The following is a 22,105-nucleotide window of genomic DNA, read 5'->3' on the forward strand; positions in this document are numbered from 1 at the left end:
TCAGAAGAAAGTTTTGTCCACGAGTGCAAATCTCAACATTTAACTTCAGTTTTTTATTTAACAAGTGTTCACGACGGCGCTTTGAGTGTACATTTTAGTGTACAAATACTTACTTTACAAGTTCACAAATTAAAATCCACATTCTCTCAATTTACTGATTTACCTTCGTATTAGATACGTTATTCCCTACGCAGTTCCCTTCGAGCTGAACATGTTCGCTCCCTTTGGAATTCACTTAAGATGGCGGAACACCCTGTGAAGTCCACTTCGCAGTACACTTGCGGCTGAACTGAAAGCACACTTCATGTGTTGTTGTTGCATGTCTTGGGCTGGATTTTGTTGGAGTGGGCGGGAGCCTTTGGGCTGGAAATTGTCTACCCAATCTGGCAACAGTGCTACCGTTATAAAGGAGAAGACTTTAAGGTCGACAAGTTTAACTAATCGAACAATTCCATATCATGTCGAAACGTAATAGCTCCAGCTTAATAGCTTAAAGTCACACATAGCTCAACAAATATCTGTCATGTTTTGTTATTTTTAATATCGTTTTCATTTTCAGATTTCTACAGTATTGTTGGTCTAACTGCAGCCGGGGCTGGTAAGTGTTCGAGATTTATGAAAACATCATCTTATATACAAAAAAATGGACTCGCTCAGTGCTATGTATTTTTGTTTCAGTCGGATCGGCCATTTTGGCTCCGTTCGCGCTCGGCGCAGCAGGATTCACCGCTGCCGGTATCACTGCAGGTTCTTTGGGGGCCGGTATGATGTCAACAGCGGCCGTAGCTAATGGAGGTGGTGTTGCGGCAGGAAGTTTAATCGCCATCCTCCAGTCAGCAGGTATAACATTTCTAAAAAAACACAAGTGTATATTCATCAGTTTAAGCAATCCATAATACAACGTTTGAAACAATACTGCTTGTTTTGTCATGTAAATATTACGTCGGATTGAATGACTTGTAAAATCAGTTTAATGCTCAATTTAGGTGTGTAGGTTTAAGTGTAAATTCTTTATTCTGACTCATATGACTCATGACCATGTTTTCCCAAATTAGGCGCTGCTGGGCTGTCTGCATATGCCACACAGGGTTGCCAGGTCCAATAAAAATTTCCAGCCCAAAGGCAACTTAAAACCCGCCCAAAACTAATAAAAACTAGCCCAATCTTTCTCGTGTCCAATCGCAGTTGACAACAGTGTGTTTACCACAAAATGCATTAAAATATATGTTTAGCATTACTTTTTATTTATTTTACTTTAGTCTTGTTTAGATTATATTATCTTGGCTTGCCTATATGTATTGCATAGTATTACATAATACACCCTGCACCTACCATATATGAACAAATTAAAATGACGTGTACTTACATTTTCTGTTCATTTCACTGCTCTCTTCTCATTCTTATTCACTGTTGTTCTGTCAACACACAAGCATCAAAACAAAACTTAACACACAGGCAAATTAAATGAACATAAACTGGCATTTTAATATTGTTAGCAATACAGTATATATGCTTACTGGATAACTTGAACACTGTCCTGGAAAACTTGAAAGCTGTTCTTGGTTGCCTTCTTTTCAGAACTTAAAACTTTATACTGCAAAACTGTGCTGCCTCCTTTTTATTACAGCTTGAACAAGAACTATGTACAGTCTTAGGGTTGTTTTCATTTAGAAATCTGTGCTCTCCTCTCTACCCTCTTCAGCTGGTGTTGAATATATTTCAGCAGTAAAGAGGGATAGCATGCGTGGTGATGGTTTAAATTCATGGCAGCAGATTTTTCTTCTTTGCATGTAGGCTCGGATCCTCATTATATTTAACAGAGAAGTCTGCTCTAACCTGTTCCTGAGCTTGTTCTTTATTAGTGACATTTGGGAAAAGGCACGCTCGACTGCTGCATTGCTGAATGGTAAAGCAAGAAGACACAATGCAAAATTGCCAAGTTCTTCAAAGCTTCTGTCACCTGCAGTATCTGTATACCCAGAGACTTCTACCCAGAAGTCCTCAGTTTTGCTATCCTCTTTATTTTCCCACTCTAGAGTGTGAATTATTCTCCACTGTTGCTCTGCTTTTCCTACATCTCCCTTGAAGAGGTAGAAAAAAGGAAGATCATCAAGCATTGGCTTGCTTGAAGTCACAACATGTCTTGGTGACAGGAATTTGAGAGCCTCTAATTGTTTCATGTTGTCTGGAAGTCTCTTCCTAATCTCCTTAGATAACTCCAGCATGTAGTCCCTGCACCTACGTTTCATGTCCTGTTCTGCTTGTTCGCTTATTCCCTTTGATTCAAGCAATGCAAGGCGGTACTGGACCCCAAAGTCTACTGCATTGAGGGGCAAAAGATTCTCATCAGAAAGGTTAAACTCCATAACGTCTTGCCAGTTCAGAAATGTCTTTGGCAATGCTATACGTTCAAGAAGGGACTGGTAAAATGTTAAAAGTTCTGTAAGGAGCTTTGCAGGATCAGGCTTGTCAAGCTGAAATATTTTATTAAGTCTGTTTAGCTCAGACACAATCGGTTGGAGGAATTTTAGGTAAATCAAGTTTATTCTGTCACTGTACATTTGGTACAGCAATTCTGCAGCATAGCTTCTCTCACTTTCTTTTGTCAACTGGAAATGCAACTTAAGCTCATCATACTGTGAAAGGACACGCTTGACACACTCACTGATAGAGAGCCATCTGGTGTCAGATAGTTGCAGAATCTTCAAAGGCTTTTCACCTACGTTTATGGTTTTGTAGAGTTCTGAATATTTTTGCTGACGCTGGGTAGCATTTGAAAACCAGCTGTAGGTCTGAGAAACCATGTACTCTACATTTCTGGGCAAGACACTGACAGCTTTAGATGCACAGAGCTGAAGAGAATGGCACACACACTTTATGTAAACAATATGAGGATTACGGTCACGGAATTTCTGTAGCACTGAGTTATGTTGCCCACACATAGTGTTACATCCATCTGTTGCAAGACCTATGCAATTTAGTATGGACAGTTTGTTGTCATCCAGGAATTTGAACAAAGCATTTGCTATGGTGAGTGAATCACCAGATACTATATGTAACATTCCGGCAAAGGTGCTAATAATTTGTGAGAGCTTTTTGCTGTAATATCTGATGACTATGCATAGTTGTTTTTTGCTCGTGACATCAGTGCTCTCATCAATTATAAGAGAGTACGGTCCACTCCCTATATCCTCCAGAAGGTCTTCATGCATTACTGGTCCTATTACTGAATTAATTAATGCTGTGCACTTAGTTCGGTGTAAACTGATCCCTTTCTTGGAAATTCCTTCCACAACGCTTCCTAAATGATCAACAGTTAAGGTGCTTGAGTGGCACGCAACGTGAACAGCCATCTGTAACTCTGCCTCTTTCGCAGCAATATTTGTTCTTTGAAAGGAACAGCCTGTGTCAAATAATGTTCTTGAATTTGAGAAGGGAGCTGCATTTTTTCTATGCTTCTCAGTAGCTCCGTGTGCTATTAGATCACTGTGGTGAGCTCTAATTTCACTTTTGCAATATTTGCAGAAAGCTTTTTTGTCATCATTTGGAACACTTCGAATCCATCCCATTAAACCATTTTCCGTCTCCCATTCTTTGCGGTATTTTTTACCATATTTCCCCCATTTACCTGCCATTGTGAATACTTGTTGCTTTTTCACCCAAGCCGCGCACTAACGAACCACCTCAACATCCCGGGAAAACGAAGCGCACGTAATGATGACGCAAGCCGCAAGGTTAACGTGCCCATTCACTCACGTTTGCTGCGTTGTTACTTGGGTTGCCAGGTTTTCCTAAATGAGATAAATACACTGAAAACGGAACAATTTTATTTATTGTTAAAGTTTACATAAAAAAATTTGCGGCCGCGGCACATTTTAAAAGTAGCCCAAAAACACGCAGCCCGCGACTCTGTATTTTTTCCCGCGGCAGCATTTTAAAAATAGCCCAATTGTGCGGGAAACCCGCGAACCTGGCAACACTGATGCCACAGCAGGTGTGGCATCTTTAGGTGGGGCTACTGGTGCTGTTTTGGGTGGAGCTGTGAAGTTGTTGGGGAGGATGAGAAAATGAGATTTGCAATTCCATGAAAATGTCAACCTTTTCAAGAAGTTTTTACCAACGTTTCTTACTATGGTAACAGCACAGATAATCACATTTGGTGATTCAAATACCCGTGTGAGATCTCCCTTCAAATTTGTAAGACATTTGTTTTATTTTTAGTGCATGATTTTTCTTGGTCAGCAAAGTGCTATTTTCAGGATTGTCACACCCATAACGCTTCATATTCCTCATAAATGGACAAATGAAAATGAAAACTATTTTATGTTCTATAAAGAGGCATCCCTTCTCCATTAATTGGGTATTATTGCTTCAGGATTGTGCATATTTATTGTCGCCTCCCAAAGAACACCTCCTTTTTGTCACATACATAACACATGTTTATTTCCCTTTTTTAAAATGGAAAATGTGTTCACAGGTTGACATTTTTTGATGTTTAGACTCTTTCGACAAGAGTTTAGTAAAATGTAAACAAATGGTTCAATATATTCATAACAAATGAATTCTCTGAGCATTTCTATGTCCATTCCATTACACTAGAATTGCCCATATCAACAATAAGGAACAGACTTGAGTGACAGAGGTGCTTCTGGATTCCTGTTTGTACATATTGTTTATTTTCCTTGCCTCTTAGCCCCCACGCCTTCTGGATACACCTGTGTGTATCCTCACTCATGACTTCTTATAGATTAGATTAGATTCAACTTCACTGTGCTATAGGAGAATTGAGAATGCCTTTATGGTGACTGAGCTTGATCGGTTTCCAGACAAGTCTGAGTATTGAAACATTCGTCAGCTTGCTTGCCATTTGGCATCAACTTGTATTGTTTGTGTGGAGATGCATTTGAAATGCGTCTGTAGTGTAATTTAAAATATAAAAATAATAAAGTATGCCTTACAAATCCTTTATCTTGGATAAAAAAAGCGTTGAGTTGTTATAAATTATAGTTACTGATATGTAACCTGACAAAAAAAGTGAAACATGCTAATATTCACAATATTTTTGACCTACCATTTTTAGCATAGAACCTTTTCAGTTCTCCTGAGAAACAACTCTAATTAAGTTTTACTGCAAACACCTTACAACAAATAATGTTTGTAAAGGAGTTTGTTATATCCCCTAAACGTCTTCATGATTGTCAGGTATTAGGAACGTGATTTCCAGGAAACGGTTTCAGTTTTGTTTTGGTTCAAGCAACTCCGGACCAGTTCGTTCGAGCGATTCGTTTTAATGAACCGTTTCAAAGACCACTTCGGTTCTTGTGAAAGTGAAAATGAATTGTTCAGGCCTAATGACTTACATCCGATACAAAAATGCAGAAGCAGTCATTATGATCATATTACTCTTTTGTTGAGACAGTGTCGGACATTTGGAGACGCATATTCACAGACTAACGTTACGTGTTTACAGGGTGCCCATTGACTCAAGACTTCAGACTCGGTTCACCGAAATGAACCAGTTTAAATAACGGGCCGTCGTCATTATTTGTACGTCCGCAGTTGAGACTCGTTTGGTCGCGCCAGCATAGACTGTTGGAAATAGTATTGTATTAGCAGTCAAAACTAACAAAAATCGCTTTCTTACTCCGTTGAAGTGATGGCACGCGGTAAGTAGGGAAAACTCTTCTGTTATAGGGTAACGTGCAAATAAAACAAATATGATATAGGACAGTGGTTCTCAAACTGCAATGCGTACCAGTGGAAATGGAAACGACGGTGGGAGTAGTCAATTGACACTCCATATATGAATTTACATTTAGTGTTACAATTGCAAATGTTTAATACATGATTGATAAATATGGAATACATCTCTGGAGACAAACATGTTTAAAAACATTAAAATAAAAAACACCTGTTTGTTCAGATACTTTAATTTATATAAAAGTTATATAATTAATTGAAACCTGAAGCAATGTTTTTTGCACTTATATGTGGTATTGAGCTCTGGTACGCGAGGTGGGGGAGGAACCAGAGATTTAATAAGTACCTAGACGGAAGTATTTAATTGACGTACCGAACTCATGCGGAAGAGACGCCACACAATCACGGCTCGAAGATGCACGCACGGATACATAATGTTTGAAGGCTCCCGGTCACCTGAACAGTCGATGGGGACATTGTGTTTGATAGACACAGGCCACAGGAGCACGGTGTTGATTATAATGAGGAACAGTGTTGAGACTAAATGGCCGCTCCATTGCGTAAAGCTGATATTTGAAGAGCTTCGTTTTTTGATTGTAATAGTCCGTTTGGGTTGAGTGGATTTGGTTAGGTTGATTTACTTTTCCAATTTTGATTACGTAGGTTTGGTTTATGTTATGTTACCCTCGGGTGAGAGGCCTGGCGAAGAAAGGACTTTTTAGGATTTGTATTAATAAAGCAAACCGTTTCATATCATTTTGAGTAGTGAATCACTTTACCAGACAACGTATACTCATTTATTTTCGTAAAAGATGTTTATTCGTTGAGCAGTATTGAGTGTTACCTGATAAAATGACATTTCCTGTCAGAACAGAAGCCTTTCAAAGACGTTGTTAATGATGTCAGACTACATTCTGTCAGAATATAAGTTATCAAAAGCAGTTTCAATTCGTTTTTCACAAGTAATAAACGACAATTGTGAAAAATAAACATGTCCTGCTTCAGAGAAACTGATCTGTCTTTTTGCCAAGGTCCAGAAGAGTACTTAAGACATCGTATCCATCTGTGCAAAGTGGCTTTTTTTAATGTTCCATGAACGTAAAAAAATAAAACGTCTCCGGCTTACCACTTTCAAAATTTAGACCGGAAATAAAAGAAACAGCTTTCCTTTTGGGAACACAGAGCTGAGTATAAAATTTAAAGAAACCTCACAGTTTGATATTCTTCGGTGTCTAATTACCACGGGTGTGACACACTTCAGTTTTATAGTCCAGTTGCGTGTCAACAAAAACCCCGGCACTACAAAAATACAGCCGTCAAATATTAAACACAATAACAAATTACACTACAGAGAATCTTATGCATCGAAACGCATGCAATATTTCCACGGTACGATATGATAAATACGGCAAAACGGCAGTGGGAATATCAATGATGAGCTCACACTCCACACTTCCTCTTTATGAGGGCTGTAATTCCCAACATAATACTGTGCCACGTTGGATGGTCTTTAATCTGTCACTTATTCCAGAGATTGCGCGTCTCCCTCGCACTGCTCACTTTGCATTACTCGAATTGTCTAAGGGCAACAGCGCACATTTCTCATGTGTAATGCAGACATCCCAAGTCTCCCGGAAGTTCCGGGAGTCTCCCGCATATTGATAGCGGCTCCCTGATGCCCGCAAATGAGTTAAAATATCCCGGAATCTAGAGCGAGTGATCAAGAGCGCGCATGCGAGACAGAGACTGTGCTTCAACACACGTAGCGCGCGCACAGCAGAGAGGGAGCGCGATACCTTGCGTGTGTGTGTTTGTGCTAGTCTGCGTGTGTGCCTCGTGAAGCGCAGGTAATACAGAGAGCATCCTGATTGGTCCGTTTCGGTAAATCAACCAATCAATTGTCAGTGTGGGCGGGCTTTTATCTCTTCTCCCTAGTCCCGAACTGAATACTGGGTTTAATGATTGTAAAGACATGTTGAGGTGAGTTCATCAAGTTTTATTTGATTTCATGCGCATATTATTCAGGTCGGATAACAACTAGCTACGTGAAAACACCTTAGACATATTTAAAATGGCAATGGAATGTAAATAAAAGCAGTTTACATGAGAGAGAGAGAGGGAGAGGGGGGGAGAAGAGATTTTTTGTCATTGTGCAGTAGTACCATACAACTAAATTTGCTTGTGCATCCTCTAAAACAATACTCACTTTCATATACACACTCACACAATAAATAAAGTATAAAAATATAAAACAATAACAGGGCATCCAACATTACTCTGAAGTCCCATTGCATTAAAGCCCCTATCTATAAAGTGCAACTGTGCTGACTGGGTGGTAGGGGTGTATGATTGTTCAGTTCTATGATGGCTCTTGGGATAAAAGTATAAATAGAATAAGCATCTTATATAAATAGTAAAATTAATCTACATATAGAATGAAAGCTTGCAAGAAAAGTAAAAGGCATATGATGTAGGAAATAGGCCTAGGCCTACTACATTTGCAGTGTGTGTAAATAGTTATTTTATTCATTCATTGTTGTTATATTCAACTGTATTTCGCTACACAAGTAAAGTGCAGTTCTGTGGTGAATTGTCATATCCTTGTCCTTCATTTTTTTATGGGGGGGGGGGGGGGGGGGTCTTCGGGACACCTCCCTGAAATGACTTTTTGCAGGTTGGGATGTCTGGTAATGCACAAACCACCACCTACTGGTGACTCGAGGAACTTAAAGGTATTCACCGCTTCTTCTGATTAGATAATTTAAAGAAAACGACAAATAGAAGTAACACAATGCTTAACGATGAAATAGGAGAAACAACCTTTTACACTTTTCCTTTTACCACTTGGTTACATTAATAATACATGAGAATTGTAGGACCAGGTGTAAAGATAAAGGTTTACAGCTCTTCCAATCATTTGAGTGTTTATTCGTGTGATATACTTGGAACAACAAATTTTATAAAAGGTGGTACTTGATCTGAAAAGTTTGAGAGCCACTGTGATAGGATATGTATAGTGTCTTAATTGTTGCACTTTTTATTAAGGTCTGTTTACCATTATCGGAGTCGCAGCTGGTGGAGGTGAAGTTCTTTTGTTTATTTGCATATTCCTCGAATAAAAACATACGTTGTACACATACTATGTATTAGTATATTATATAATGTATTATTGCTGTTTATGTGCATTAGTTGGTGCAGTTCTGTTGGCCCCAGTGGCGCTTACTGCAGCAGGTTTCACTTCTGCTGGTATAGCTGCTGGTTCACTGGGGGCAGGTATGATGTCTTCTGCGGCCATCGCTAATGGAGGCGGAGTTGCTGCTGGAACTTTGGTGGCAATCCTTCAGTCTGCAGGTTGTCACAAGCTCTTTAGTAGTTTAGCTGTATATATAACAGACAGATGTCTTATAGACAAATGTTTAATTTGATTTCCATGCTTCTCAGTGCAGCTTTTCAGAAAACACTTGGGCATCTGTTGAGTAGCTGACTGTTTTCTATACACTACTTGTACTTGTGGCTGCTTTTGTCTAATGTTCTTCTCTTGATGACCAGGTGCAGCAGGGCTGTCTGCAGCTGCGACAGCAACTGTGGCATCTGTGGGCGGAGCAGCAGGTGCTGTGTTAGGTGGAATTGCGGATTTGTTCTCTTCCAACAATTCCTCTGGTCCCCAGGATCCATCAGATTCTGATGATGATGATGACGTGGGGTCTGCGGGCGGAGCAGCAGGTGCTGTGTTAGTTGGAATTGCGGATATGTTCTCTTCCACCAATTCCTCTGGTCCCCAGGATCCATCAGATTCTGATGATGTTGATGGAGATGATGTGGCATTGAAGACCAAAGATCTTATGCCACTTTAAAGCCACTAAATAAATGTCAGGGCTTTAGACAAAATATTCTTTCTCAGTTTGTCCCACCAACTTACAAGTTGGTTGCAACCTTTTTGTAGTAATCATAATGACCTTGCATAATGACCTCAGTTGATCAACCATTCTGTAAAATTTGTCATTCTGTCTTTTAAAATAGTCGACTATATGCCGCTTCATATTTGTGCATTAACACCTGCACAGATTTTTTTCTCAGCTGTAAGGACATCAGAAAAGACAGAAGGAAAATGCTTCACTAGATAGGCACTGGTGGAGTGGGACATAAAAGAGAGGCATACTGACAATTTCAGTTTTTATGAATGAATTTTAATGTACTTTGTTTTTTATTTACAACATACTGAAAAAAATTCCATTTGCATTTAAGTGTTTACTGACTAAATATGCACTTTAAACATTTCCGTATATGTTCGCTGTTCAGTGACACTGTGTAAGCAAGATGAATACCTCTTATAAATTGCTTTGTTAATAAAATCGAATGGAATATTTTGTATCTGCAGAGTTATCACTATAATGTGATGAACATACCAGAATACCATCTATTGTACACACCAACATGTATTTTTAGCTCACTCTTATTTTTTATTTATTTAAAACAAATGATCGCAATATATCGAACGTTTGTATCGTATCGAATGTATTGCGATATATTGTATCGGGACCCATCTATCGTGATATGTATCGTATCTTGAGGCCTTTGCCAATATACAGCCCTAATTCAAATTGTCTGGGGGTGCCGCTGGAGGGAGAGAGGCAATTCAGAAACTGACGTGTTCAAATTCATTACGCTCAGAACGATCGGAATATGACATCAATGTTCCAGGAGAGCGTTTTTCTTATGCCGTTCGGTCTACGCAACACCGAATGATGTCAAACACACAACCTTTAGTTTCCAAGTACCCCCGTCTTCAACAAATCGCATTGGTTAGCACGCAGGGTTATAGTTAAATGTGGCCTAACCACTGTTCCCATTGGTTACAAGGAAATAACGTTGAAACAAGGAACCGAGGTTCAAAACATTGTTTTGCGACTTATTGCGGTGCCGTTCAGACCGATTGTAATTGTTATACAAATAATACAATGAAAGTTACTTTAGGGGAAATGGCTCATTCATATATAAAGCAATCGTCTTTCTACGACTTGTAGGTTGATTTTGATATGCTTTTACTTATCCTTTGCGAAAACAACATACCTTAAGTTTAGTTTATAATCATGGTTTTACTTCACATATTATGGTTACAGTTTGTGGCAACCCTTCAAAAGATAGTGTAGTGTTTTAAAAAGTCTTTGTTTACAGTTTGTTTCTCATTGTTCATTTAACAACATATGTTATTGTCCATATATACATTACCATCCTTCACTCGTTTTTATTTAATAATTGCACCAGTATTAAAATTAATGTATCATTTATTAGCCTACTTCTTTTATTACTGTTGTGTAATCCAGGGATTCTAAGAGACCAGAAGGTTCTAAGAGAATATTTTAGAGAAATATAAAGATAAAAGACAAATGACAAAAGTTTAGTGTGAAAATGATTACGGTTTCGTTTAAATGTGTTCATTTTTCTTTCTAAGTGAATAAAAAACATTTCTAAGAAAACATTTACATTGTTTCACTTTATTCCAATAACAACAAATTATGAATTATTGTAAATGCATGTATATTGTTCACACACAAAAATATATATACTGGTTATTTACATACACAATGCTATCCTAAAATATACTACAACATATGCATATGTCACCTACATAAGAAAACAACAACAACGATATACTACTTTACATTAAGGCATTTGGCAGACGCTTTTATCCAAAGCGACAAACATTGCATTATAACATTGCATTATACAGGGGTATCCGCAATCCCCTGGGATCGATCCAACAACCTGCTCTTACCGTAGAGCTACAGGAAAGCACGTAAAACAGCTGTCTGGATCCTCTATATGCTGTCATAAAAACCTCGCAGGACAATCTGTTTTCCATTGCCAACAATAATAATAAAATGTTGCACTTGCTGCGTTCCTTAACTTCAAAGGGAACCCGTAATTAAGCCTCACAAGTTATTGATTCGGCATTAAGGGGGTTTTGCATCTGAACTCTTCAATTGTTTATCAATAACCAGTTAATTATACATTATAAGGTTAAACCTTATTGAAAAACTGCCCAAATATAGACCGTATACACACCGTGAGGCTAGATATGGAGGAAGTGATGCATACTGAGGATTCGACGTCATTCCTTGCGTTAACCAATAAGGCGAGGTCAAGGTGAGACGACAAATAGAGCCGCCTTAAATATTACCCCACCCATTAACCAATGAGACGCGTAGGGAGCGGAGCACAACGTGAATCTCCGCCCCCACATGTAGCACCGCCCCGTACTGCAGCCAGGACCTTCTCTTAGTTTGAAGACGGAGGGAGTGTGTGGTGTTGTTACATTAATGTACCGCTAGGTGGCACTTGATCTATTTGAGTTACATAGAGAGGCAGAGATAGGTGAGAAGAGAAGTTTAGATATGCTCATACCTGTCAACCCTGTGGGGTCTTTAGGGCGGCCCTGGAAATGTCCCTTATTTTAAAATCTCAATGTTGACAGGTATGAGCTGGTGTATGCATGTTATCCTAAATGTATTAGCCGGTAATAAAGTTGCTGAAAGGAATCTACAGTTTCCAGCTTCTACATTAAGACATGATAGAGTGCACAAGCTCCCTGCTCGACCTTTCCTGCACATATCACAAACGTGTAATTCACCACGTATAAATCACATTTAACGTTAAAGTACATGTTTGGCGGGGCAAAAAATTATTTTACGCACTCGCAGTGAGACCCCTGTGAAATGTTATCCTCGCACGTTATTAAAAACGCAGTCGCAGTCTAGAGCCCTGAATATGGAGCCAAAAATATGAACAATAAAAATGGTCATGAAATACTTCAAAAGTAATATGTTGTGCAAAGTGTGTGTCTTGTGTGCGATTGTGGTTGCCAATACAATATTTTACAAATAAGAAAAGCTACTGTCGTGGAATTATCCTATTTCTTAAACTAGGTGAGTCAGCCCAGACAAACGCAACGCACAGAGAGGCATGGGGTTCTTTGCAAAGTATTTTATTGTCGTTTAATCTGCACATAAGCAATGAGCATGCATGGTGCAGAAAAAAGGCCCTCCCTCCTCCTGCACACAAGCATTATATAGTATTCAGACGTGACACCCCCTCCCTAAATCCCTTCATAAAAAGGGATTTATGTGCACTAGAGAACGTGAAGCTGATGTCACGCCATATGTTGCAGTGGCACCGCCCTCTTGGGAGGATCATACTCCACTGCTATTATTGTTTTGATATGTACCTTTGCTTGTTTTGTTTGATGTGTGGAGAAATATAAAGTGAAGGAACAAGGGGCTCTTCCTGAACAACTCAGTGTAATGCTATACCAGTTTTTAACACAGCAGACTGACCTACCATAGTTATATTTCCTAATCAAACAAGAAAAACAAAACACTGCATTGAACTGACTAGCAGCGATCCTCCCAAGATGGTGCAACATTAAACACAGCGAAACGAAAAGTCTAGCTAGTGTGAACACGGCAACAAGGCACTAACTTGATCCTCATAAATATTTGCTTGCTGAACATTTCACCACGATGTCATGTTAAACATGTATTGACATTATGTTAGCATAATATAGCCTTAGCTCTTTTAAATAAACATCATTTAAACGTTTCTCTTTTGGGAATGGGTCTATTTATTTTGAGTTTCAGTTTCATTTCTTAATAAAGGTCCACCCATAGCTTTTAAGGCTCAGCTCTTATAAAAGCATCAGTTCAAGAGCATCCTGATTCAGTCTGACTCACTTTGGAAAGATGGATCCTTGTAAGTAAGCCTAATTAAATGTATAGAATCTAAAATGTGCATTTTCAGCTTTTGACAATAAATGTACTATTCTCCCCATTAATCTTCTTAGGTACAATGATCGTGACGGGTGTAGGAGGAGGTAAAATTTCAAAAACAATCATCTTTACACCACTTTAAAAGTAAAGAGTATGCAATTGATTTCCATAAATCAGTAAGTAAATAATCTTTCCATTCCATTCACAGCCTTAGCAGTTGCTGTAGCTCCTGCAGCAGTAGCGGCTGCTGGGTTTACTGCTGGAGGAATTGCTGTAGGTTCTGTTGCCTCCTGGATGATGTCAGTCGCAGCTGTAGCTAATGGAGGAGGGGTCGTAGCTGGATCTGTGGTAGCAGTTCTTCAATCCGCAGGTGAATCAAAAATCAGGTTGGAACCAGGGACGTGCACAGGGGGGTTGCTCAGGTTGCCCGGGCAACTGCCCATATGCCCTTATCGACTCACGTTGCCCTCCCGAGGTGGAAAATAAATAAATAAATCATGTACAATGAATGCAGAACTTCACATAAGTCTAGATAAAAAAACGCGAAAAGCCTCATTCACCTCCGTATTCGGGCAACGAAAGTAGAGTCAGAAGAGGAAGGGCGAACTCTGTTTACATGGGTTCAGCACTGCACGTGACCAGCACCTGAGCTGATACTGCGGCCCTAGAAGGAGATTGTCGCGGTTATCGGGTGATACGACGCAACGCCACACGTCTGGATTTCGGCCGGACAGTCCGGATTTTAAGCCCCCGCGTCCGTGGTAGCCTCAAACCGGACACTCATTTGTCCTTCTTTTGTGCTGAATCGGCCTAAACAAAGCCCGCTTTAGAACATTTATTGGGACGCAGCAGCATTGCGTCTGATGCCGTAAGATCTCCAGTCAAACAAATGATTGGCTGAAAGAGGTGTCAAATAAATATCTGATTTATCATTGGTTAAAAACGTAAACAAGCCTCCACGACGTGGAAGTGGAGTCCACATTAGTGATGGGCGATACCACATTTTTTTGATGCGATACGATACCGATATTTTTTCTTTAAATTTAAGCGATACTGATACCGATACCGATACTGCTATCATTTTTAAAGTGTATGAGAATTTTTCATTTTTATAATAGAATATAATTACAATTAAAGACAAATTACGACTTGTACTGGCCATTAATAACATATTTATTATAAAAGGTTAATTTAACAAAAAAATTAAATGTTTAAACCACATTCTTCCAAAAATTATGATGAAATAACGTAAATCCTAAAAACATTAACTGTGCATTTTTTCACTGTCATTTTAAACAGGCCATTTTTCTTGAACTGTTACACTTACTGTACAGAACTATTACTGAACTGTACTGAAGTTTCCTATTGCAAACTTTCATTTGTGTGCGCGCACAAACACACTTATTTTTATTTGCCTATTTGTACCAAGTGACAAGGGATTACACGTAATAGGTTAACTAATGACCAGCTCTTTGTACCTGGATACTTTTTGCCTCCCTGGAAAGTCTCCTGTAACGTCTTTTGTCGGACAGATGAAGACTGGGCAGAGGAAGACTGGGCACGGGCAGCTTGGTTTCGTTCAACCTCTTTATAAGTTTGTAAATGTTTAAAAAGGTTGCTAGTATTATTGCTGTGTGCCACTTTTTTATCACATATATTGCATCGTGCAATATTGTAGAAAAATAGCACCACACCACGCTACTTTTCCTCTCTGCCATCGTGCCGCTCTGTTTAAAATGAATGCGTCGTCCACGTGACCACACAACTCGCGCTGCACCATCAAAATACACCCGCAGTGCATGCGGGTATGACATCAATTACGTATGGGTAAAGTCCACTACGTCATCGCGCTACAGACTGCACGCACGCACAGCCGGCTGGAAAGTTTTAACATTTTAAACACCGCCACCGATTGACATAAACACTGCACAGCTTTGATAACATTTAGTCATGCCTTAATTAAGATATCGATACTTTATATGAAATATCGATACCTAAACAGTAGCTTTCGAGTATCGATATATCGATACTATAGCATCGATGTGCACATCCCTAGTCCACATGCTGGCTTCGTCACATCATAACGGTAACTTGCTGAAACCTCATTTAATCTGGAATGGACAAAAGAGCACAACTTTATATAAAAAGGCTGTAGAGACACTTTTCATGGATGTCGCTGTGAAGTGGACGTTTGTAGTCAAGGGACCTGCGACATGCCAGCACAGAAAAACAAAAGTAATCGACGAGCTGCAGGTACATCTTCCCTTAAGCTTATAGGTCAAATATTCATTGCCAGACAATTTTTGAGAAAATAGAGTAGGCGATATGATGCACAAAATTGTATTGTAGTTGCGAGTACACCAGAGTCCTATGCAGTTATTCTTGCCTCACTTAATGCGGCAAAGTGTCCTCCTTTTTGGTGTTATGGAAATGGCCACTATTACGTTGTCAGAAAAGGTGAGTTTGTGATGTATAACAAACGAACGATCATCATCATCAAGTTTTGTGAAATGAATTAAAATCTTCATAAATCCAGGCTGAGTTTGCCACGTTTAGCCTAAATGAAAAGACAGATAGCTTGCAGACAAGCAGCCTGCTACTATTTTTTGGTAGGTAGGCATTAGGTAAAACTAAGCTACATGTCTGCTGATAGTTAGTTTCTCACATTTCGTTTTAGCAAGAAGAATGAATGATGGAAGCAATGCATCACATTAATTATTTTATTCTAAATGGTTAAATGCCTAAATCCTTTCACTATTTTGGATAATGTTTGAAGCCAAGATGCCCACTGAAGAGAGGCGGATTCAGGAGAGGGAGAGATATTTCAGGGAGTTATGTTTTTCTGTGTTATTATTAGTACTAGTTAAGGTGATTGAGTGCTGTATTTCAGTGTTTTACTTCTTTATATATATATTTTAATAAAGACCCTGTTATTCTCAGTCCTTCATATAGCCTGTGAGTTTTTTTGGGGGGGGGGTGGGGGGTTGCCCTTTTTTCAGGTCAGAGCAACTGCCCCTCAAAATTCCTGTGCACGTCCCTGGTTGGAACACTTAAAATACTTCAAGTTTTGCACAGAAGTTAATCACACAGATGCTATAACATTTTCACAGAGCTATCAAACTATTTTGACTCGTGTTTTTTTTTTCAATTTACTTTTAGGTGCAGCAGGAATTGGTGCTGCAGGTCAAGCCGCTGTGGGGGCTGTGGGTGCTGCCTTGGGTGCAGCTGCAAGTATGGTTTGCAACAGCACTGTGTAACCACTTAGAATCCCAAAAATATACAATAAATAAGTACTTTCATAATCTCATTGACTGTCTCTTGTAACCGGTAATCCCTGCAATCAAATTTTTGCAATATAAAAAATTTTGATTCTCAGTTTACAAATTGATACAGTAATTATTTGTCAATGTTTTTATAATTTCAACTCTACTGCACTTCATGTGTATATAACTTTGTATTAAAAAACATATCGTTGCTTATTTTTCTTGATGTTAACACCGGCTTCCTCAATGATTTACTGTAAAGAAACAAATATAAAAGAGAAGGAATATTAGATCTTAACAAGAGTTATAAGCAGTCAGGCACATTCAATGCTGCAAATTATAAACACCGTTTATGTACTTTCATTACAGTCTGTGTCCTCTAAATAATGCATGACTCAAATAAGGGACTGTGTAAACATAACAACCAAGACAAAAGATTAACATACAAAGTATGAGTTTGAAAAAAGGCTTTAGCTAACCGGTCCAACAGGTATTCCTCCATATTTATCTTGTTTGTAGGATCAAACATTTATAGAAATATAGAATTTGCCATTTTCCTTATTGAAAGTCGGAGCAGTTGTTGCAGATTCTTTTGTTTTGGGGGTTAGAATGTGGTAATCAAGATAATAAAGAGTTGGTTATGCTTTAAAAAATTGTGTTTATTGATAGACAAAACAGTGAAAGGACAAATCAATAAAAGTTTTATTGTTTTACTTATAAAATAACAAAGATCCTCAAGAAACAGTAACAAAAACAAAATGACAGAAATGAATAGACCATTTTTATTTCTATGAAACTGCTTATTACACACATATTTTGACAATTGTATGATAATTCTCAAATATGATCCAACACGCAAAAAATACAGTTTAACTTTATTTTGTACTGATCCGGTAAGTGGTCACGTGACAAAAAGAACCACCGACTCAAACCCGAAGACTCGAAACAGATGAACTAATTCCAGTACAGGACCCATAGAATGTTGAGCTTTGCGCATGCGTGACTGAACGAATCACTCCCCGAGATGACTCGTTCTTCCAGAGTCACATTAAAGATTCTCAATTTTAGGAAATACACATATATTAGTATTTCATTTTCTGAAGATGTAAGAGTTCTAAATATTTCAGCATACTTTAACAAATCTGCATTTAAGAAACACACAATGCATTCGTTAATTAACTTTTTATTTTTTACACATTTGTTTATTATTTTTCACTCATTCACTCCTCCAGTCATTCACTGCAATGAAATTTCTCATTTTGACCATGGCATTGACTCTCATATGGTGAAACACAAACAAAATGTTCTCTCTGGCTTCTCGGAAATTACCTCCCCAGAACCTTCTTGAGTGAATCTTGTTCATTATAAGTTATCCCGACTTAAAGAAGGCTTACTTAAAGAATTCAATTTAAACTTTTGTCCCTGGAAAATATCCTTACCGCTGTCTCTACACGACCCTCCATCTTGCCAACATTGTTACGTTTTTATGATTTGGACAATTACAAGTTACGCCAAATTCTTGAACGATGCGTTGAGCTGGTTGCAAAAAAGAATACCTGTAAGGCTGATACTGTCGTGAGAACTTGTTAAGTTTGGACTATTTATAATTAAGGATAAAAAGGTATCTTTCGTAATTAACAATGTGTTGCTTCTGTTTTTTACATTTTATATACACAAATGTAAATTTTTCGAAATCCCTCCACGGTTATTGGCTTTCAAGGAGGAAATTAGAGTATATTTAGAGACAGTGAAAAGGATGAAAAACACTCCCCTTCTTTGTTTTGTTTATTTTATTGTTTGTTTATTTTTATTTTGTTTTTACACTGTCTTCATTGTACTTACTGATGATATGAATATTGTGTTGTAATATTTGAATGTAAGCTCAGGTTGTTTGTGAATTTTAAACTATGAATGCTTTTTTTTGTCAATGTTCTACAATATGTTAATAAAAATAATACAAGTTACGCCCCCTTCTAAGTTACGCCCCATCCGCCTGTCTCTTGCAATCCGCAGACAGACCACACTCGATTGGACGACTCCGTTTTTAACTCCGCCTCTGTAGTTTTTCCATGTTAATGTGTTTCTAATGTTTTGGCCCCATGAGAAATGTATAAGTCAAACGACCTTGTTTTTATGTAAAAATGCAGTTAAGTGCGCGTGCGTGTGTTAGTTTCGTTTCATGAGAATGACCCACACCTTTCCCTTACAGAACATCAAGTCGGCCAGGTACATTTTGCTGCCGATTGCAAAACGTGATCGGGAAACAGTTTGCCATAATATACACTGACCTTCTTTAAATGAGTTGTAGTATTCCTCATTTAATATAAATTGGTTTTGATGTCTGCTAAGGTTTTTCGTTTATTTATTTGTATACACAGAAAACGAGCAGCTCTCTCTCCAACTGCAATTATAGCTATTTATTGTTTACAGACGCCAATCACTTAACACTGTAAAAAACTAGAAACAATTGTATTAATTCAATTTCCTTTATAATAGGCCTACAGTATTTGGTCAGATGGGTACCTTTGAAGTTAAATTACTGACACAAGCACAACTATTTTTATAAACACAATGCTTATTACATTGAACCTTCACTCACAACTTGCATCAGTCAATTATAAAAAAATCACTGGGGTGGTGTGAGAAAAAAAAACACCCAGAAAACATGCGGATCCTGAGTCACAAAATGGAATGTGCCAACTCATTAAACAGGCATTTCTGCATATTTTCATGATATTTCTGTGTTGCTTTTTTCAAATGAAAACTCAGTACAGTTCACTCTCAAAGGTCATAAAACCTGAGAGACACGTGAGAGAAAGAACAGTTTATTAATAAAGTCATAAGCATGCAAAAGAGGCATTCGTAACAATTCTGGTATTTCTCTACATTCCTAATGCTTAGTCAGACACTGTCACACAAACACATTTTTTTGTCTCATTTGGCAGCAGTAACATCCACCAAATGACAACTTTAACATGATATTGTATCAGACAAAAACACGAAAAGTGAATATCCATTGTTTGTCACTGGTGTTTTTCCACGTTAACGTGTTTCTGATGTTTTGGCTCTCATGAGAAATTTATGAGTCAAACTACTAGGTTTTGTTTTATGTAAAAATGCTGTAATGTGCGCATGCGTCTGTTCAGTTTCGTTTCAGGAAAAGGACCCCACCTACAGAGCTTAAAGCTGCTCCTCATAGAACATCAGTATCAGATGCGCCATGGGTCTTTGTAAGTATGTTGCTGTACTGCTGATTTTTTGTAATCCTGCACTGACAAGTGGTTTATACCTTCTGTATTTCTCTCTTTCCCTTTCTTTCCAAGTAACTGCCGCCATCGCGGGTGGTGTTGCTGCAGGTAAATGAATTTTGATAGACGACTTAAGGCAAACGTTTCAAAGTGTACAATTTTATTTATTGGCATATCTATATTCTTCTAAACCAAAGTTAATTCTTGCTTTGTTTTGAAGCCACGGGAGTTGTTGCGGCTCCTGTTGTTCTAGGGCTTGTTGGTTTTACTAGTGTAGGAATTGCTGCAGGTTCTATTGCCTCCTCCATGATGTCAGCTGCAGCTGTGGCTAACGGAGGAGCTGTCGCAGCTGGATCTGCGGTAGCAGTTCTTCAAGCCGCAGGTGAGTTTATTGTCATGAATATGGACCCTGGGAGTATTGAATCTTAAAGCCGTTATGTGGACTCAAAAACTTAAGTTATTTCCCATTATCAATATGAATATGCGTTCACATTTAGCCTATATGTAGACTATAATATATTTATTTTTATTGAGTTGATTTGGCTTAGTTCCTCATATTATTAAATATGAAGAATATTTCACTGTATTGTTTTGTTACACCATTTTGTTTACAACGACGCCCCATTCTGTAATATCTATAGACCGTTATGAAGCCAAAGTCCTTTTAAGGAAAGTCTCCGCACTTAATAATATTAAGAACTCATTCTGGCAGCTCAAGGCCAAGTTAAGAAAGCACTTAAACAACAGAGGCTACATGAAATAAAACAACAAACAACAAGCTAAAGGCTCTTTACCGACGGGCGGGACCTTCGTCGCCAGACTGCCCGTAGTGCAGCGTCTTGTTAATGTCTGTAGTCTTTGCTGATAATCAGTGAGGGTTCCAGCTTTGAGTGTAGACAGCCTCTGGAAATGTAAAATGTAAGGACTGATCAAACGAGTTAAACCAGATGCTTTATTTAAAGATTGTATCTGAATTTCGTTGTTTTTTAGGTGCCGCTGGTATCCCTGTCGCCGTTCAGACTGTTATCGGTGCTGTCAGTGGTGGTGTGGCAGCTGCGGTCCTGATTTGATGTGCATTTAAATTTTAGATTCACAGATCTAAATGATGATCCAAAATAAAGAATCTGTGTAAACAAAATTGCATTATGAGGTTTATTGATGAAGCACAGAAGCATTATTAGGAATGAAAATGAATTGATTTGAAACATGGTGACTATATGTATTTTAAGAGATTTTGCTTGCAAACTTCAAATAATCACGTGAGAACAGGAAGGGAACTTTTAGGCCTAGTTGTAAATAAGGCAGTATCAGAACAGAGCTAGAAATGAGAAGGCCTATTTATAGCCTTCATAAGAAGCCTTCTAATAAATCTTATTTTAAAGCAATAGTTAACCCAAAAAAAGTATTTATCTATATGCCATTTATGAAAATGCACTGTTTACAGGACCGGATTAAGAATTCAGGGGCCGCTGGGCACAAGTGTCTATTTTACAAGACACACACTAAAGTTTTGAAATAGTGTAGGAAACACCTCTACATGATTACATTGCCAAGCAACATACTATGATCACAACCTGAAGGACAATATCAACACCTGTACACATTCTCTGTCATAGAGGATTTACACCACAACAATGCTTTTCTGGACCAGCAAAAACATATCAAGACAATTCCCTGCATACTGTAACTCACTGCAAGCAGCACACTGATAATAAATAAATACAATTTAAGAACTTTATCAAGATAAATTATAGGACGTTCTTAAGAATATTCTAAAGTGTAATTCTCAAATATTTTCATATTTTCATTTTTCTAAGAATAAAAGGGCAGACTTTTTCAATGATTGTAATTTGTCCATTAGTTAAACTTTATTTGTATTTCAAGCACCTCGCGACTCGTTCTCAAGCGTGTTATGTGTTAAACGGCAGAATATTACAGCTATGTTTCTTTAGCCTATAGGCCTACGTTAGTCTGTGTAAGTAAACATTTTGCAATGTATGTAAAAGAAAGCACTCTGGATTTTCAAATAACGAGGGCTAAAAATCGGGAAAGTAAGGCATAGACCTGATCAACATTATATCAAAATTTATTATTGGCGAATAATAATCGGATAATTTCTCCCCTTTTC

At 38.2% G+C, this 22,105-nt stretch overlaps 3 protein-coding genes across 3 annotated transcripts; all 3 read left to right on the forward strand.

Moving 5' to 3' along the window:
* The first annotated feature begins 371 nt into the window (after window positions 1-371).
* On the forward strand, window positions 372-11,170 carry LOC306903887 (uncharacterized protein). The gene is made up of 6 exons (XM_079473427.1): window positions 372-468; window positions 560-598; window positions 679-840; window positions 8,746-8,781; window positions 8,890-9,051; window positions 9,250-11,170. Exons 1-6 carry the CDS (start codon window positions 459-461, stop codon window positions 9,552-9,554), a joined length of 714 nt encoding a protein of 237 aa, XP_079329553.1. The 5' UTR covers window positions 372-458; the 3' UTR covers window positions 9,555-11,170.
* A 2,254-nt stretch (window positions 11,171-13,424) lies between these two features.
* LOC306903927 (interferon alpha-inducible protein 27-like protein 1) lies at window positions 13,425-18,692 on the forward strand. Its single transcript, XM_079473470.1, has 4 exons — window positions 13,425-13,449; window positions 13,541-13,570; window positions 13,675-13,836; window positions 16,626-18,692. Exons 1-4 carry the CDS (start codon window positions 13,440-13,442, stop codon window positions 16,721-16,723), a joined length of 300 nt encoding a protein of 99 aa, XP_079329596.1. The 5' UTR covers window positions 13,425-13,439; the 3' UTR covers window positions 16,724-18,692.
* Window positions 18,693-19,832: 1,140 nt separating this feature from the next.
* LOC306903930 (interferon alpha-inducible protein 27-like protein 1) lies at window positions 19,833-21,109 on the forward strand. Its single transcript, XM_079473473.1, has 4 exons — window positions 19,833-19,959; window positions 20,053-20,085; window positions 20,198-20,359; window positions 20,968-21,109. The coding sequence occupies exons 1-4, from the start codon at window positions 19,950-19,952 to the stop codon at window positions 21,045-21,047; spliced, it is 285 nt and encodes a 94-aa protein (XP_079329599.1). The 5' UTR covers window positions 19,833-19,949; the 3' UTR covers window positions 21,048-21,109.
* Window positions 21,110-22,105: the final 996 nt, after the last annotated feature.

This window comes from Barbatula barbatula, assembly GCF_947034865.1.
Source record: "Barbatula barbatula genome assembly, chromosome: 14".
NCBI lineage: Eukaryota > Metazoa > Chordata > Actinopteri > Cypriniformes > Nemacheilidae > Barbatula > Barbatula barbatula.